Source organism: Papaver somniferum, chromosome 7 (genome assembly GCF_003573695.1).
Source record: "Papaver somniferum cultivar HN1 chromosome 7, ASM357369v1, whole genome shotgun sequence".
In the NCBI taxonomy this organism is placed as follows: domain Eukaryota; kingdom Viridiplantae; phylum Streptophyta; class Magnoliopsida; order Ranunculales; family Papaveraceae; genus Papaver; species Papaver somniferum.
Window position 1 is genome coordinate 109,922,133 of NC_039364.1, and position 19,643 is coordinate 109,941,775.

At 37.7% G+C, this 19,643-nt stretch overlaps 1 protein-coding gene across 1 annotated transcript; it reads left to right on the top strand.

Annotated features, from left to right (window-relative positions):
- The first annotated feature begins 16,595 nt into the window (after positions 1-16,595).
- Positions 16,596-19,543, top strand: LOC113298102 (triacylglycerol lipase 2-like). The gene is made up of 9 exons (XM_026546774.1): positions 16,596-17,038; positions 17,134-17,247; positions 17,881-18,021; positions 18,146-18,256; positions 18,346-18,498; positions 18,571-18,608; positions 18,726-18,805; positions 18,880-18,975; positions 19,064-19,543. The coding sequence occupies exons 1-9, from the start codon at positions 16,823-16,825 to the stop codon at positions 19,384-19,386; spliced, it is 1,272 nt and encodes a 423-aa protein (XP_026402559.1). The 5' UTR covers positions 16,596-16,822; the 3' UTR covers positions 19,387-19,543.
- The last annotated feature ends 100 nt before the right edge of the window (positions 19,544-19,643 follow it).

The following is a 19,643-nucleotide window of genomic DNA, read 5'->3' on the forward strand; positions in this document are numbered from 1 at the left end:
CCTTCAATCAATAGTGGTACATAATTTGAGAAACGTATACAAAAAAAAAAGAATCATATACTTAACATACGTACGATCATCGTAGCAACATCATACATTGGTAGTTCCTGGGCTTCTTTCTCCTTTTCAAGGTTCCTAAGAATGGTGAAAAACATATCAGAAGATAGGACCAATTCACTCAGAGTTATACAGTTATGGTTAGGAACGAATAGGAGACCCATCTGTACTACATAATATCGACTGGGAAATGTGAGACTTCCTAACCGTAAACATAGTCTCGGCTAAGAAACATGCAGACGACCCATCCGTTTAATACAATTACAGCCGGAAATGTGACACCACCTAACCGTAAACATAGTATCGGCTAGGAAATATAAATAACGGCTACGAAATTTTGGTTACGGTGAGGAAATTCCCAACCGAAAACAATCATCACCCAATTTTTTTCTGCAAACACGGGTCAACTTACGATTGGGAAATTCCCATCCGTAAAAATATTTCACGGTTGGGATCTCGAATTTTCCTAACCGCATAAGACGTTAACGGCTGGGAGTTCTTGATGTCCCAAACGTTAGATATACATTACGTCCAGGACGATATGATATCCTAGCCGTAAACGTTTCAGAAAACCATTTTTGAAAACCCTAAAATCACCAATCGAACCTATTTTTTCAATCTATTGGTAAAATAACTGGTAGGCTTACCTAGTAGAAGTCATTTGTGGAGGATTCGCAGGTGTTTGAACATATTGGTTCACCACATCTTTATTAAAAGGAACATCAATAACTTGCCCTGTTTCAGAATCAGGTTTCAATCGGCCGAATCTTGTCACTCTTGATCTTGCTGCCATCTTGAGAATCAACTTTAGAATCGAATCACGTTGAGCTGCTTTAAAAATCAATGGAGAAGAGAAGGAGATATTGTAACACCCCAGTTCCGGACCAGGGTCAAACCCAGATGGAGGTCCGAACTCGAAACGTTACGGGTCGGAACAAGACTTATTCAAATAACTCTTCTAATTTATTTATTACAACAAACGTAATTTAACCTTTCTAACATGAGTTTAAACATATAAATTCGCTAATCATCTTTAACAACATTTTCAACGAACATATTATATCAAATTACATTTTAAACATTTACAAGAAAATAATTCAATCAAGATACTCATTTCTAGCTTCCGCTGTGCAACTCTAACAAATCTGCAAGGATGTCAATTGGGGTGAGATGACAGCTCAATAGAATGCATTCCCTTTCTCAAAACATGTGAAACATACCAAATCAATCAAAGCGCACATACAACATGAGAATTCAACACAACTTAAAGAATTTACTTATATATCCATAAAATAAGATCATTCATTTATCTTTATGCACGAGTTTCCTCGGTTCGTGCCCCGCATATCCTCTTATCGGGGTCATTCCGACAAGTTGCACGAGTTTCCTCAGTTCGTGCACTGCCAATCCGCTTATCGGGGTCATTCCGATAAGTTGCACGAGTATCCTCGGTTCGTTCCCCGCCATCAAAACAAACATATCGATTCATGTTTAAACCACAATACTAGCAAAACATGACAAACAATGTAACACCCCGAGTTCCGGACCAGGGTCAAACCCATATGGAGATCCGAACTTGAAGCGTTACGGGTCGGAAAGAGACTTATTCAAATAACTCTTCTAATTTATTTATTACAACAAACGTAATTTAACCTTTCTAACATGAGTTTAAACATATAAATTCGCTAATCATCTTTAACAACATTTTCAACGAACATATTATTTCAAATTACATTTTAAACATTTACAAGAAAATAATTCAATCAAGATACTCATTCCTAGCTTCCGTTTCGCAACTCTAACAAATCTGCAAGGATGTCAATTGGGGTGAGATGACAGCTCAATAGAATGCATTCCCTTTCTCAAAACATGTGAAACATACCAAATCAATCGAAGCGCACATACAACATGAGAATACAACACAACTTAAAGAATTTACTTATATATCCATAAAATAAGATCATTCATTTATCTTTATGCACGAGTTTCCTCGGTTCGTGCCCCGCATATCCTCTTATCGGGGTCATTCCGACAAGTTGCACGAGTTTCCTCAGTTTGTGCCCTGCCAATCCGCTTATCGGGGTCATTCCGACAAGTTGCACGAGTATCCTCGGTTCGTGCCCCGCGATCAAAGCAAACATATCGATTCATGTTTAAACCACAATACTAGCAAAACATGACAAACAACATATATTTCCTTGAAGCATTTAAGCAAACACAATAACTGCAGAATTGTATATTACATGTTTCACAATGATTTCTCAATCCGATCGTCTTCAAATGTGAACATTCATAACATACTTATACATGACATATCCAAAATTTACAGAAAACCAACGGTTCAAATGAAAGATAATGATTTTATACGATCCTTCTAAAATCTGGGCAGACTACATCATTTTACCAAACTATTCACGGTAAATTCATAATAATTCGAAATTTAGCAAACTCAACGCACAATTGAAGATAAGACATAAATACACAATTTTTGTCAAGACCTAAAATCATTTTGATATCATCAAGATTTCCGAAACACAGCCAAGAACAGACAAGCAAAACTGCACAGAAATTTCAGAAGTCAACATCCAAGTTTAAACAAACATTTAACGGTGAATCTATGGTGAAATACCCTCAAATTTTAACCAGGATTTATTAAACATGTTATCTATCAATATGACAAGGCTGATCATCAATAGGATGCATATATTTACGCAAATAAATTCTAGAAACCTACCTATGTAATATTAACAAAATCAAAATCAAGTATAACAAAAACATAAAGAAAAAGGGGATCTAGCATTCTACCTCTTAATTTATTACTAACACCTCCTGATTTTATTTTATCTCTTTATTTCCTTTTATAAACTAGATATACTAATACCAATATTAATATCACTCATAATAATAATAATAACACATTGTATTTATTATTCTATAATTTATTTAGTTTAATTAAAATGTCATTTGATTTTCCTCAAATTTATATATTTTTTATTTATTTACCAAAACTATAATTAGATGACTATTTCCACCCTAACCTTTACTAAGTGATAGAAGAAATTCAAGCAATCCTAATAAGCTAAGGCAATGAAAACATCAACGTAAGCTAACTCGGTTAAAAACCCGACCCGAAACGATGACTAAAATTACCGGGTATTATAGATATTATTAGGTTTTGGAGAGTTTTTTTGAGAAGAAGAAGAGAGAAAATGAAAGGGTTTTGATTTTTGGTTTTGAATTAAGATTAGGTTTTGATTATATAAGGTTTGATTTTAAAATTGATTTATTAGGGAGGGGTAAATTTGACTTTTGAATCACTTAAGATCTCCCCCTATCCATATTTTGGCTATCCAAAGCACATTAAGCCCCAAAATTCTTATTGGGTTTAAGCCCCAATAATATGATTCTATATATATCTACGAACAAAGTTTCTGAGCTATCTATTCTCTCCTAGTGTATGACTGCATTTTTTTTCTTTTCTCTCTCCTCTCTCTCTCTTCTTCTCCAACAAAATCATCAAAAATAACCCTTCTCTGCTCAGATCTAGTCTAATTTCTTCATTATTCCTTGTTTTCTAGGTTAGTTAGTAGATTATTTTAGTTTTTATTATGTTTTCTACTTATCTACACTGTTTTGGTGATTTTATCTACTCTTTTGAGGTTTATCTTCGCTTTAATAGCGATTCTGGAAGATTAATAGTGATGCTCTCCAACGACGAAATCTCCATCTTTGTTGTCTCCGATGACGAACTCTTCATCGAAATCTTCATCGGTGGTCTTTTTGACGACGGAAGCTTCATCACTAGTTACAAGAGATTTGAGCAAATCACTCATATTTTCGGAGCATTTCTTTCTAAAGAAGAAAAACAAACTGAATGGTTGGAATTTAATTTTGAGAAAAACCATCCTTCTTCCGATTTAATTGGATCTTATTTGTCTTACTCCGGTAATCCTTCTCTATCTCTCGTCGGATTTCACGGTATTGTACTCTTACGGTATGTTCTTGTTAATTTGTATTCTCTTATTTTCAATCTTAAACTCATTGTAACCTTGAAATCCCATTAATGAAAAGGTTTCTTGTTTATCCAGAAAAAAAAAAAAAAGTTTCTGCAATGCGACCATTTTTTTTCATATGAAGCCCCGTCCCAGACTTTGAGTATGTCCGTCTTTCCTATTCAAATGCACGAACCTCTTTACCGCCCTTGGGGGTAAATACTCTACCGCTGACACTGGTATCAATACCACCTAATTGAGCCGTTTTTCGACCGTTAGGAATAAAACCTAGCCGGAAAAATGATTGGTTCCCGAAAAACAAACAATTTTCAGATTTGAGAATACAATTGGTACCCATGCTCCTAAGCTGAACAGAGATCTTTTCGCCATAAATAAACCCACCAAAATCCATCGAATCCATGCCAGAGTTCCCGTAATCCTAGTGAGAGAAGGCAAAATCCTATTTGTGTTCTCAGCTTTCTCCATGAGCATCAGGAACAATTGAAACCACCTTCAGACACCGATTAGATAAAAAATACCTTGAAATTACAAATTTATTCTCAAATACTATAGACGGAAGACACCCAGTTTGACCAGGGAAGACACTAAGAGTTTCTAAAGACACCAAGTTACAGAGTTACAAAGACATCAAAAACCACTAAGATACTCTGAACACGCTGAGATCCAAATCTTTGTCCGTTTTTATAGCAAGAAAATTCATCTGATCCAGGAGAATTTCTATATACTTCACTGGATTCAGCTAGTTATCTCTCTTTATTTTTTTTAACTTTTTGGAAAGGAACAAACATCTCAACAATCTGGTTCCCAACTCGTCCTCTTCGATATCAGGTGTTATTACTCTATAAACCTCTTATCTTCTATTTTCATTTAATTTTGTCTGAGTTAGCTATTTATTTTCTTCTTACCACATCCTTTGTTTGGAAGTGATTCAAAACTGTATGGAACCCTACTGATTGGTTACAAAACAACTTCAATTGATGGTATCATGAGTATACTAAGCAGGAATTGTTGTAGTTTTAGTAAACGAGAGGCAGTTCGGGAGCTTCTGGAGCTTGTTAAACTTGAATCCTCTAACATTATTTTCATATGTGAGACCATGTGTGGTGCTGAAACCACTACAAGAAAATTTAGCTCTTTTGTTTATCATAACTCGACTAGTTTACCCTCTATTGGTTAAAAAAAAGGGGGCTAGGTATAGCTTGGAAAGATGGATTCAATTTATTGGTCATCAATTCAGTTGAAAGAGGATTTCTATGCTCCTCTAACTAGATTAAGGCTAATACCTTATGTAATATGTAGTTTTCTTATGGGGAACCTGATAAAAATCTAAGACTTAATTCTTGGGAACCTGATAAAAATCTAAGCACAACCTTATGACCTCTCCACCCCCACTATTGTCGTGGGTGAATTAAATAGTATGCTTCAACCTCAAGACAAATGGGCAGGAGACCCATTGATGAGTGTGATACCAGAGATTTAGAAAAGCTTATGAGTACTTGTAATTTAAAGGACATCCTGATTTCTTTACGCCCTGGTGTGGAAATCCTCCATGAATACTTCATGTTGTTGAGATTATTAGTCACACATTGGTGGCCAATCTAAGATCCTGCTGATCATAATCTCTTAGGGGTCTCTCCACTCATTGCCAATTGGTTTTGAGTTGGATACCGTATTCTAACATGGTATCAGAGTAGGCTATTTGCGACGAGCCTTTGATCGCGCCTTTATTTAGTATCACCCGATTTAATTGTCCACGTGTTAGACCCAACGAGGCTGCACGTGAGGGGGCGTGTTGAGATTATTAATCCCACATTGTTGGACAATCTAAGATCCCGTGGATTATAATAGCTTAGGGGCCTCTCTACTCGTTGCCAATTGGTTTTGAGTTGGATGCTCGTATTCCAACATATGTCCATTGGACAAAGGATCCTACCTATAAAAAAAAGTCGTAGAACAAGCTTGGTCAATAAATATGAGGGGATCTAAGACTTTTAGTTGAAACAAAAGCTTAATCATGTTAAAAAGAAGTTAAATCTTTGGAATAAAGTCTTTTTTGGAAACTTAAATTTCTCCTTATATGAAACAAAGGAACAGATCAAGGAGATGCAAATTATTTCTCCTGAAGACAACAATAGATGTCTCACACAAACTATTAGCTTCAAAGAAATTTCCAAGTGATCGAATGATCAATAAGAAACAGTCCGGGTCTACATCAAATGACTGTCTCACACGAATGGGGCAGGGATCGGGAGCCCCAAATTTAACACAACCTTAAAGTGACTACCACATTTGCAAACTGTCTAACATTCCTTGAATCAATTAAAAATTTTGTTATGAATATACTATTTTTTTTACTCGGTCAACAAAAAATAGAATAAAAAGCGAAACTGTACATGGACTAGGCTATATTAGCGCTAAGTCAAAAGGCTGCACGCCAATAAGACCTATTTGAAACGAAAATAAACCTCTCCAGGCCATTCAACAGAATGAATAAAACCTGGCCTACCCTCATAAAACTCATAATTTTCCTCAGCCAACAAACATGTTTGTTTGGCCGAGGCATCAGCTGAAAAATTAGCCTCTTTGTAGCTATGAACATAACTAATATTGTTGTAGAAACTCTTCGTCATTCTCCACTTCTGCATTAGCTGCCACGACAACTCCCATTTATGGAGAGCTAAAATGCAACTCATCGAATCCGATCTGACGCATAGATTTTTGACATTCCACCTTTGAGCAACAACTGAGCCATAGATAACCGCACAAACTTCAGCATAGTAATTGGACTGCCAGCCCAGTCCAACGCACAAAACTCCCAAAACGGCCGAGTTAGAATCACGAAAAACTACACCAGAACCAGCTTGGCCCGGGTTTCCAAGTGATGCACCATCACAACAGATCATAAGCTCACCTGGATTAGGCGGCGTCCAAGTAACTTCAATTGGAACAGAGTGCTTGCAAGATCTATGCTTCACTCTAAAGAAATTCAAAATTCGCAAATCATCTAAGGTGTTATACATGTGGCCCTTCATTCTAATTGAGTTATCACGAATTACCTGATGAACCCGCCCCTTAAATTCAAGCTATCGAACTCGCATGTTCTCATAATAAGCCTTATTGCGCAACTTCCATAATTCCGTAACTATTGCAAGATTTGCAACAAGCCACGGATCCTTTATCATCCTACTACGCCTTTTTGCAACCTTGTAAGAGGCCACAAGATATTCATTCGGTTTCAGTTTAAAAATATCAGCCGCCCAATTCCAAATCTTCTTTGCAATTTTGCAATGCCAAGTAATATGGCTGACATCTTCGCAATCCTCCCTGCACAAGCGGCACATAGAAGGCATCTCCCTACCTGTCTTCTTCATGATGTTATCATCAGTAGCGCAACATTGTTTATTAAATAATTTCCAGTACTGAACACTTAAGGTAGGATGCACAACACTTCTTGTGAAGAGAGCTGCAGTTGGCGAAACTTCTGCAGGTGCCTTGATGGCAGCCTTAGCCGACTTGACAGAGAACACGCCCTTGTTGTCTAAGTCCCAAATTTTGTAATCATCTCCACCACCAATAAGAGGCAAATTATCAACATCAATATTGCACCGTAACATCAATTCCTTAGTCTTTGGAGGAATAACCCAAGAGCCATCAACAATAATATCACTAACTTTGGCCTTAAAATCATTAGGACCCTTTTTAGTGATTCCAAGTCTTTGCACAATTGAAAAATTAGCACACCGATTATCAAAAAATAAGGAAGTATTAGCACCATTACCTATAATTGAGCGTGTATGCCCTTGCACAAAATTATACACCAATCTGATTCCTGTAAAAAACCGAAGAACCCAACTTATAATCAATCAAGTTGCCATTTATCTTGAAATACTTCGCCTTCAAAAATCTGGCCCAAGTCTTATCAGAGTCACGAATCAAAACCCACAACTTCATAAGCATGGCCCTATTAACATCAATCAATTTCTTAAGACCAAGACCACCTTCACGCCTAGGACGACATAAATCATCATAAGAACCGTAAAGTATTTACGCTTCTCAGCATCTTCAGACCACAAGAAATTTCGAATGGCCCTCTCAACTGATTTGATAGCCGTGCATGGCCACTTATACACAGCCATGGAATGAAGCAAATAACTATAAATCACTGATTTAATCAAAACTAGCCGAGCCTGAAAAGACAAGAGCTTACCCTTCCAACTGCCAGTTTATCCATAATCTTCTCCATTACTTGCCGAACATGAATATGACGCACAATACCAGGTTTTAATTGGATTCCCAAATATTTATCTGGGAATAGCGCCCTTTCCATGCCCATAAAGTTTTCAATAGCAACAGCACGAGAATGTTTGTCACCACCATAATAGAACTTGCTTTTGGCATAACTAACGTATTGTCCAGAAGCAAGTTGGTACATACCAAGCATCTCCTTCAAATGCTGCAAACTGTGAAGATTATCCTTACAAAAAATAAGAATATCATCCGCAAAGAGTAAATGAGTTGGCGCAACACCTTTGTTGATCACCATATGGTGCATGCTTCTTGCTGCAAACAACTTAGAGAGATTGCGGCTCAAAACATCTTCAATAAGAACAAAAATCAAAGGTGAAAGAGGATCACCTTGACGCAGACCTCTAGTGATACTGAAAAAACCTTCAGGGCTACCATTAATCATAATAGAAATCCGAGCAGAGTTAAGAATATTAAGCAGCCACGAACACCATGCATCAGAAAAACCATATTGACGAAAAACCTCAACAACAAATTCCCAACTAACCGTGTCAAAATCTTGGGCTATATCCAGTTTGAGGCCATCATTACCATGCTTCCTTTCCACACTAATCTCATTGATCAGTTCCGACGCCAAAGCTATGTTTTCATGAATGTTTCTTCCCTTCATAAACGCCACTTGCTCCTCAGAAATCAATTTATTCAGTATTGTACCAAGTCTGGTAGCCATAATCTTTGTAATGATTTTGAAGAAAAAGTTGCTTAAACCAATTGGCCTATAGTCCTTAATAGCATCAGATTTGTTATTTTTTGGGATTAGAACAATAAAACTAGAGTTAATGCCATTAGAAATTTTCCGCATCGCCCAACAGTTTGCAATAGCATTAAAAAGATCTCTAGAAATAATGTTCCAACAGACTCTAAAGAAAGAACCTGTAACTCCATTAGGGCCAGGTGCAGAGTCCGCGCCTAAATCGAAAACAACTTCCTTCACTTCATCCAAAGATCGAATAGCATCCATAGAAGCACTTTCAGCAGCTGAAATGCTTTCATGCTCATATTCAAACAACTTTGGATCAATATGCACACCTCCACCATTGAATTTTGCACGGTAGTGATCAACAATGCAATCTTTTATTTCATCCTGCAAAAACAAAGTAGAGTTAATAGAAATCTTCAATTCAGAGATTGTGTTTTGGCTTCTCCTCATACGTATGGTGTTGTGGAAAAATCGAGTATTTTGATCACCATCTTCCAACCAACTAGTTCTCGATTTTTTCTTAAGCATAACTGCCAATTCAGTTCGCACCTCATCAACAGCTTTCCTAGCATCGGCAACCTTCAAAAATTGCAACTCACACCTAACATTTTGATCCATAATATCATTCTCCTTATCAAGATTCAATTCCGCTTGTTTTAAGCGAAACTGAACATCCCCAAACACAGTTGTATTCCAAATCTTCAATGCATCCTTCAGTCTCTTCAACTTAGACGTGAAAACAAAAGGAGGCGCACCATCCAGCCTAGCACTCCAATTTTCCTTTACAAAATCCAAAAAAATGGATGAGAAAGCCACATTTTCTGAATTCTAAAAGGAGCCCTAGTTGGCCTTGGACTGTCAATAGCAAAACCAAAAAGAGGGGAATGATCAGAGCAAATTCTTGGCATAGATTTGCACCTCCAATTAGCATACTCATCATACCAAGCATCATTAATAACAACCCTATCATGTTTAGAAACGATTCTATGTATGCCACTCCGACAATTAGACCAAGTATATTTCTTCCCAATAGCATGTGCTTCCACCAAACCATTGTCAGAGATCTAACTTCGAAATTCACATATAAATTTCTTTAATCGGCCTTCCACCCTTCTTTTCATCCAAATGAAAAACACAATTAAAATTACCCAACACCAACCACGGAATAGAAATAAATCCCAACCCAAGTTGACGCCAAAGAGATCTCCTTGCCACCGCGTCAGAAGAAGCATGCACAGCCGTGATATAATCACCAGAAAAATCCAAAGTGATAGCTTGTTTTGAAGAGGATAGAACATTCGGCCTTGCCAGAGAATTCCTCCAAAAGACCCAACCTCTCTCACCATTCACCTCATTAGTAATAACATCTTCACAAAAATCAAGCAAATTTAAATTCCTAACAAAACGTGTAGTGAAAGGAACCTGCGGCTCCGCAATACATATTACATCAGGATTGTGCAATCGGTAAAGCTCACTCAACTTGGCCCTTGCACCATCTTTAGCCAAGTGATGAGTGCCAAATATTGTATATATTTATCCCTTTTTGCTGGCATTTAACTCATCTTTTATGCATTAATTCTACATTTTATCCCATATTCTGTATTTTCATTGTTTTCAAGAATAAATATTTTTATTAATTAATTTTGCATTTTTAGGTAATAAATAAAGTCTGGATGACTTGCGGAGCAGAAAAGAGCTGAAGAGTAGTGAAAAGCCGGAAGAAATTACGCAAGGAAGCCGCGAAGAATGGTGCGCATAAGCCCAAAAGACTAGAAATGGGCTCAAGAAGGAAGAATTGCTCTTAAAGAAGATATGGGCTTGGCATACCCAAGGCCCAAAACCCTTACCCAAACCCATTTTCTATAACCAAAACCGCCTCCATTCTCAGCCGTCAGATTGGATCCAACTCATCATCCTACGGTCGCTCATTCATAGATCATCAAAATCTGAAGTCTCTGCCAAACACCACAGCGCTTAAATTCCAATCCTTCAGATTAGATCACATTTAGATCCTACGGTCGATTCTTTGCCTGCGCATCAAATCTCGATACTTCCGCTTAACACTACAGTACCTAACATCATCTAACACCGTTGACTTCGTTGTGTTTCAAAATCCAACGGTTGCATCGATTCATCTCTCATCTCACCGTTAGATCTACCAACCATCTCCGCATCCCGCAGCTCAGAGTCACAGAACATCAAAATTTGATGAAGCCGCTCAACACTCTAAAAACCTAATACCTATACCCAAAAACCAAACAAACCCTAACCTATTTTCTATCGGGCTCCTTCTTCTTCCTCCCCTCTTCTTCACTGCAAACCCCATGACCACCACCTGCTCCGCCACCCACTCCATCTGCCACCACCACCATCTCAGTACGAGCTCTCAAATCACTCAACAACCCTAACCCACATCATTACTTCCCATTTCACCAACTCTATGTCCTCCTAATCACTCAATTTCACGCCTCTCCCATGTCAGGAACCCTAGAGGTGAAATTGACAAATTAGGTGAAATAAAGTTGCAATTGGAGGCGTGGATAACATCAGGAGAACAATTAGAGGCGTGGGTCGAAGTCAGTAGCGTGTAATCACATCACTATGGGTAAGAATTACCAAACCCTAAATTTTCTGATTTGGGGGAATTTATTAAAGAACCCTAATTTTCTGTTAGGGAGAGTATTAGAAGATATGGGTCTGATTTGTACTGTCAAATTAGGTAGAAACAATTTACCTAATTTCTGTTTGATTTTAGGGATTTTTTGGGAAGAACCCTAACTTGTAATTGGGTATAAATTGGGACTGTGGGTGTGTGTGAGAGGGTATGCTTGGATTAGCCGGCATCCAGGACTTTCATGTCCTGTTAATGTTAATGTTTTTTTCTCTTTTCAATTTCAGCTCAAACTCATTTCTGTTCATGTGTGTTAGTTTTAATTTCATGTATTTTCATATCCTGTTTAAGTTACTGTTAATGTGCTTGGTTTCATATCTTGTTAATTTGTTATGTTCTTGTTGATGTTTGTGTAATGTTAATGTGTTTAATTTGCTGTTAGTTTGATGGAATGCTAGGCTAGATACCTTTGAAGCATTGAACTGATTGTGCAATGGAAGAAATCAGTGCTCATAGCAAGCTGATTATCTTGCCATTCTATTTGTGTATGCTTAGGTTGCACTGTTGATTGAGCATTGGGAGAAATTAGTGCTCATAGCAAGTTAATTCTCTTCCCATTCTTTTAGTATGCCTGTATTCTTGCCTTAGTTTTGCTCCATGTTAGCTTCACCATCCCCCCTGCCTTAGGCTAATTGCCTTTGTGTCACTTTCACTTTGCTCCATTTTGTTTTGTTTTTGTTCACTGTTTTGTTGCTGTTTAGTTTTTAATCTGTTTAGTTTTTGCTGTTCCTGCAACTCTGTTGCCTCTCTGGTTTGCTTCCATCTTTGGCCTTTGGCCACTGTTTTGCTTTCCTTCCCCCACTGCTGCTGTTGCTGCTTCCTCCCCAAGCCCACAGTTCACTAAGCCACAGATCCTCAAGTCCAGCCACAGTCCATTTTTAGCTCAATCCCATTGAGCCCAAAAGCCCAGAGCACAACTTGAGCTCATCAGAAGACCAAAACAAAAGCCCAAGGTTTAGTTCATTGAGGCCCAGTTCAAGACCAAGCCCAGGTTTGAACCAAATTCAAAAGCTGAGCCCAATTCAATCAATTGTGGGCTTAACCCAAAAGCCTGAACTCACTGTAAGGCCAAAGCCCAGTTACACTTCAGAGACCAACTGAGCCCAAGCTCAGTTCATTTTATTGTGAACAAACCCATTAGTACTCAAAGCCCAATTTAAGCCAAAAGGCTTCATAGCCCAATAGCAATTTAGGAACCCAATTAGCTAGAAAACTCAAAACACTCCCAATCTCTGTGGATCGACCCGTACTTGCACGAGCTACAACTGACGACCGTGCACTTGCGGTATTACTGTAGGCCCCCGTTTTTATTGCGCTTAATTTTTATACCCATCTTTGAGGCCCACCACCAAGCCTTGAGCATTCCAATAAAAGACACGCATTAATTAACTCTGTTCTTCGAAGGGCTTGACGAACCCTGTCTGGAAGATCTACCGCCTCGTGTTTGAACTTGACTAACATTTGCCACAGTAATAGTCTTCTTTTTAGTAACTTTTTGTTTTTTCTTCTTGTCAGCTAATTCCTTCTTCTCACGCTCATCCAATTCTTTTTTAGCAAGTAATTCCAAATTTCTTGCATCATCTTCAACTACCTTGGAAGTATTTGTTGATACCTTATCCACCGTATCTGCAACTTCATCATCAGTTTCAATAACTACCTCATCAGTTTCTTCGGTCCCAGTTTCAAATCTATTAGAAAGCGTTAAGTTCTCTAAAGATTTAGCCGGAGTATATCTTCTTGAAGTTTTAGTGGCATCAGTAAAACTAGCATCATCATGATCATCCATAGGAGTTGGACTAGCAGCTGGAGAACAAGATGCTACCATAGTATCTACAGGTTCACTTTCAATGATATTAACCAAGCTTGGTTGAGTTGCGGCCTGTTGCAATTCTAAAACCTTCTTTCTCAAATTCTCTAGCCTTGTCTTAGCCATCTCTTGTTGAATTCTAGCAACTTCAGCATCAACCTCACGTTGTCGTGCTGCCTCTTTCATGGCCTCATAAATCTTATAAGCTTCCATCTCTTGCATCTCCAGAGTAGCATCATCCTTCTTGCTCAAATTATCTTGCACAGTTTCCGCAAGTTCTGCACCATCATTGCGCAAAACTGATTCTGCACCATCATTGCGCATCCCAGGATGGGACGCACCATCATCGTTGGCACCATCATTGTGCTGCACATAATGGACAGCACCATCATTGCGAACCTCAGATAATGACGCACCATCATTGTGCCGCACGGACAAAGACGCACCATCGTTGTGCATCTCTGATTTATTACCTTCTTCACCCAATTTTTCACCATTACTAGCACTATTCTCGGGGAAAATTGTATGTTTTCCAGTAGCCATCTCAAGGATTGATAGATTCTTCATTGTTTTTGGATCATCTCCAGGTTTGTTTGCTTGATCTTTCTCCAGAATTGGTTGTAGCGGTGGATCTTCTGGCATGTTCTTATTTTTAGGAATTCTTTCTTTTTGCCAGAAATTCTTAAGATCATCCATGCCAGCTTCAATTGATTTTTTTTATCTCAGGATCAGTTTCTTCATCAGCCTTGTCTTTCAAATCATCATACTTTTTTGTTCTATAATCAGATTTCTTATGGCCAATAGATTTGCAATAATCACAAAAATTTGGCATGTTTAAAATTTCATAATCTTGAACAAAAATTTCTTCATTCTCTTCACCATCAATCAAAATCCTTCCTAAAGGTTGAGAGAAATCTATATCAATCAAAGCAGCAGCAAAGTAACCATATTCATGATGCAGAGTTCACGGATCAACAGAAACCGGCTTTCCAAGCCCTCTTGCCATTCGAAAAATCGTCTCTTCATCCCAAAACTCCATTGGCAAAGCCATGAAACGAACCCAAACTGCAGCTCTAGTAATCTTATCCTTCCCCGGATCAAACATAGGCGTCCATGGATGAATTTTAAGCTGTTGGAACCCAGTTTCAGATTTAATCTTCCACGGGCCATCATAGCTTACTCGTTTTCGATCATCTTCATTGTCTAGCTTAATAACAAAATATCCCTTCTTCCATGGAATAAATTGAACCGAACCTGATAGCTTCTATTGATTCAATAATTCTTTTTTAACATCCTCGAATTTTAGGGTTTTGAAAAAAATCAAACGCCCAACCAAACTAAACCTCCACACGACCTCAATTCTAGCATGAGTCTTCCGCGGGATTTTAATCAAAACATCATTGTTCATTGTAGAACGAACTGGGGGGTGAGAGAGCGTCTCAGCATCAATCTTTGATAAAACATGTGATCTGTTCTTTAATATAGCCGCATATGTACCTTCCTTATGCACGCCATGATTTCCATCTTCAATCAAATTCCCATTCACGCGGTTGCCATCTTCGAGCTAATTCCTATTCGCAGATGAACTAGGGTTTGCAACATTAGTTTTTGGAACATAGACACGCCTGTTGCGTGTATGATTTCTTCTTACTTGATCATCAAACTGGTTGCCTAAAACAGACGGATTGTTATTTTGATTTTGCGCCATTAGAGCGCAAAATCAAAAGAAAACCTAAAGAACGCAAAAGAGAAAAGGTAGTAAGAAAAAACCGGAGCTTCCTCTCGTGAAACCCTAGAGTTTGCTTTACCACACTTATTAGCACCCTAGAGTTTGCTTTAGAATATACTAGCATGACATTTTAGCACAGTTATTACTGTCTTAAATTAATTAAACTCGCGAGTGCCGTTAATCCTTCTTAGGAGATCTGTTTTAGAGTTTGGTATTTTAACTATCCTTTGGATTGTTGGGTGATAGAAGGAATTGCCACTTGCCGAAGACCCATGAATGAGTTCATAGCTTTGATTTCCTATTGTATGTATCCAGTTGTAGAATTGATGGTTAGGATGATGATGATGGTAACAAAGAACTAATGGTTAGAATTTTCCTTTGTTTATTATTTCTTTTCGTCCTCTCTTTTTTCTGTTTCTTATTTTTGGTGTTGTAGATTGTTTGTTTGTTGTTTAACATCATGAGCTCAAGTGCAAATTATAAATCAGTCCATATTTGGACCATGATCTTTGATTTTCATGGAAACGGGCTTAAAAAGATATATTTTTCTACTGCTGAGTTTATACCATCGACATGAGTCATGACTATATTCTCCCATTACCTCATAGTTTTGACATCAAAAGATGACTTCCAAGTTCTACGAGGAATATGCGTACACTCTAGCGATCCCATTGTTACACTGCTTCACCTCAGTCTGTTTGTTGGTGCTAAAAGATGAAGCTAATTGACAAAGAAATGGGCCATCAAATTTCAAATGGTCAATCAAGTGGGTTCTGTTGCTGATTCCGTTGGACTAAAGAAGCAAAATATAGGGTTATCTTTCTTTTGTCCCACGGTTCATAGTACCTAGAGCTAGGAAGTATGGTCCAATTTATTTAAAAAGACGGAGATTATGTCATGAAGGTTTGGCACACGGATGATGGAAATCCGCATTTTCCCCACTCCTATGCCTCTTTTTCATTTTGATCCCCTATGCAACGGTAAGTTCCTGGCTTAGCCAAAGCCAACTAAAATCAAGGATTCTAAGAGAGAATAATTAGTTGGTGATAAGGATTCAATGGGAGTAATGAGGAAGAGGAAGGACATAATAATGGTGGGAGCCACATCCACTGTCCTAACTCCCTACCACAGTGGGACAACGTGTAAGGCATCAATCTGAGCTTTTAGCACCAGATAAGGTAATTAAACTCCATTTCTGATAAATCTTCTGATTTTTCCTGTCTGTGTAGAATTCTCAAATCCCTTTTCCCACTTACAAAATCAGTTTAAAGTTTAAACTGCAAAGTTTCTCAGCCCCTTTTCACACATCCTATAATGGAGTATTGTGGTTTAGATTGTTTTAAAAGCAACACATTCTTTATTTTTTTGTGCATCTTTTTAAATCATGGCTTTGGTTTGTCACTATTCTTATTTGTTCCATTATAAAAAGGGAATACACCCATTTCCCAGTTCCATTCACACAAAAACAACTTCACTTCAATTTCATTGAGTACTAGGAGTACCAGAATTAGAAGAAGAAGAAGAAGAAGAAGAAAAAGAAATGGGTCTAATCCAATGCTTCTTTGTGTTAGCAGTCCTAATCTTCCTTGTTCATGAGTTTCCTCAAGCTTACGCTTCAAGCCGTGGCGCTTCAGTTAGTAGTAACGCTCTAGCTAGACATAGAGGAAGGGGAAGAGGAGCACCTAGTGCACCTGTACCTGTTGGATTGTGCGAGTCTGCAGTCACAATACATGGTTACAAATGCCAGGAATTCAATGTATGATCCTCAACTCTAAACCCCATTACTATAATGATCACTCCTCGTGCATTCACGATTTGATTGCTAATACTTTTAATCAAATGTATTTACAGGTGAGAACTGATGATGGTTACGTTCTTAGTCTTCAAAGAATCTCAGAGGGTCGTGCAGGTCATGGTGATGGAAAGATCAAACAACCAGTCTTACTGCAACATGGACTATTGGTGGTATGCATTTTTCTCCTCTTCTTCTAGACTGTAGTTCTATCCATCCTCCAATGGACGCAATGCGACCAAAACAGATTTTTTTTTGTTCTACAATTCCAGCAACAACAAAGAAAGTCTAATATTTGCAAAAAAAAAAAAAAAAGAAAAAAAAACATAAACTGGAGGCAGCTGATGGTAATGCAATTTGGCATCATTCATTCATTTCCAACATAGTCATACTGGAAATTTCTAAATTCAATCTGTTCACATTGGAAATGGATCCCTCTCCTGAAAGTTCAGTCAGAATTTTTCTCTGCACAGATTTATAAAGATTCCGTTTCTATGTCTGGCTTAATCCACCCCATTCAAGCCCAAAAACCGGTTTTCTTTGTCTGTGATTCTCAATGCCCTTCTTTATTTGAGAGTGGGGCATTAATAAAGAAAAATCTGATGATGTAATCTTTGACTCAAGACAGTGTTTGTCTGTGGTCCTGTGGTTTGATTTCCTGACTGAAAGTACTCAATGGTGCTCAGTCAAGTCAAGTCAGGTCAAGTCATGTACCAGCTGATGCCAGACGACTTTTTTTTGATAAATGAATTGATGATGTTTTTTTTTTTTTTTAATCAGAATTGATGATGTTTCTATATGTGCAGGATGGAATGTCATGGTTTCTGAATTCAGTGGACCAATCTCTAGGGTTCATCTTAGCCGATAGTGGGTTCGATGTTTGGGTCGCTAATACCAGAGGAACGAGATACAGTCGTGCCCATGCTACCCTCGATGCTTCACATCCTGTACTACTCCTCAACAACTCTATTAGAAAAAAACATTTACAGATTTAAATCTTTTGATTTTTCATTTCAGAAAATTGCAGTTTATCTTAAAACTGAACATAAATCTGATGATTGATTGTGCCAGGCTTACTGGAATTGGTCATGGGATGAGATAGTACAATTTGATCTTCCAGCTACATTTGATTTCGTGTACAAACAAACAGGGAAAAAAGTTCATTATGTTGGACATTCTTTGGTGAGTTGGCAAATTTAAACTAAATCTATTATCTAATTTCACTGTAACAACTATTCCTTATAGCCCCGGTTCAATTTTATTACCATTAGGGAACATTGGTGGCATTGACATCATTCTCTCAAGGGAGTAGTAGTCGAGTTGTTGACAAGTTGAGATCAGCTGCGTTGCTTAGCCCTGTTGCTTATTTGAGCCATATGAGTACCGCCCTCGGTGTTGTTGCTGCTAAAGCCTTTGTCGGAGAGGTAAGCAAAAGTTGATACCGTTGAATTGTCATGTTTTAAGAAATGTGTATTGATTCTTTATTCTTTCAACAGATGGTTACCACATTTGTTGCGGAATTCAATATTAACGAGTAAGAATCATATTCTGACTTTTCTAATGATAGATTTTCAGATTTTTTAAATAAGTTCTGTAAAAGAAATATGATGGATTTGGTTTCTAAGTTTAATGTTTTATGAATTGAAAACAGAGAACCAGTTGCCAATTTTCTCAAGGCTATATGTGCTACTCCTGGGATGGATTGTTATGACCTTATAACAGCTGTTACAGGTAAACCAAGTACAGTTTCGCCATAAAAATTAGGGAATACAAAGCATATGCTGACGATTACTGATAATTTTCAGGCAAAAATTGCTGTCTCAATTCCTCTACTGTTGATTTATTCTTGAGAAATGAACCTCAATCAACCGCAACAAAGAACATGGTGCATTTAGCTCAAAGTAAGTCCCTACATTATACATTTGAAAGCTGTACTTGTTTGTTTTGCATGATTATGTTTATTGAATTCTCCGTATGAATATTACGCAGCGGTCAGAAACGGGATGCTAACAAAATATGATTATGGTAATGCAAATGCTAACGTTCAACATTATGGACAACCAAAGCCACCAGTATATGACTTAACCAACATTCCTAAGAACCTTCCTTTGTTCATGAGTTATGGAGGTCAAGATTCACTAGCAGACCCAAGAGACGTCGGATCACTGATGGATAGTCTTAAACTACACGACGGAGATAAACTTCAAGTTCAGTTTGTCAAGGATTTTGCTCATGCTGATTTCATAATGGGTGTTACTGCTAAGGATATCGTGTACAACTCGATGATCGCCTTCTTCAAACGTCAAGTATAAGACAAAAAATCGGTAGTTCAATTCATTGCCCTTGCGATAAAATTTATATGTATCTATATTCCTGCATTCATAAGTTCTGTTTACTAATAAAACCATGAAAATGTAAATTCATGTGCAATGTTCTTCCGCACCAGTAATGATAATTGATGCCAACTAATACGGATTTTCATATTTACTATTAAAAGGAATGATATAACGGAATTGGTGGTTGAAAACAAAATTTTCACTTCTACCACAATTCAAATTTACCCAAATCA

Excerpts from the sequence above, each read along its gene's own strand:
- LOC113298102 (XM_026546774.1), top strand. The coding sequence starts at position 16,823 with ATGGGTCTAATCCAATGCTTCTTTGTGTTAGCAGTCCTAATCTTCCTT. Across the intron at positions 17,248-17,880 it reads TGCAACATGGACTATTGGTG|GATGGAATGTCATGGTTTCT; the intron begins GTATGCATTTTT and ends CTATATGTGCAG. Across the intron at positions 18,499-18,570 it reads CTAAAGCCTTTGTCGGAGAG|ATGGTTACCACATTTGTTGC; the intron begins GTAAGCAAAAGT and ends TTCTTTCAACAG.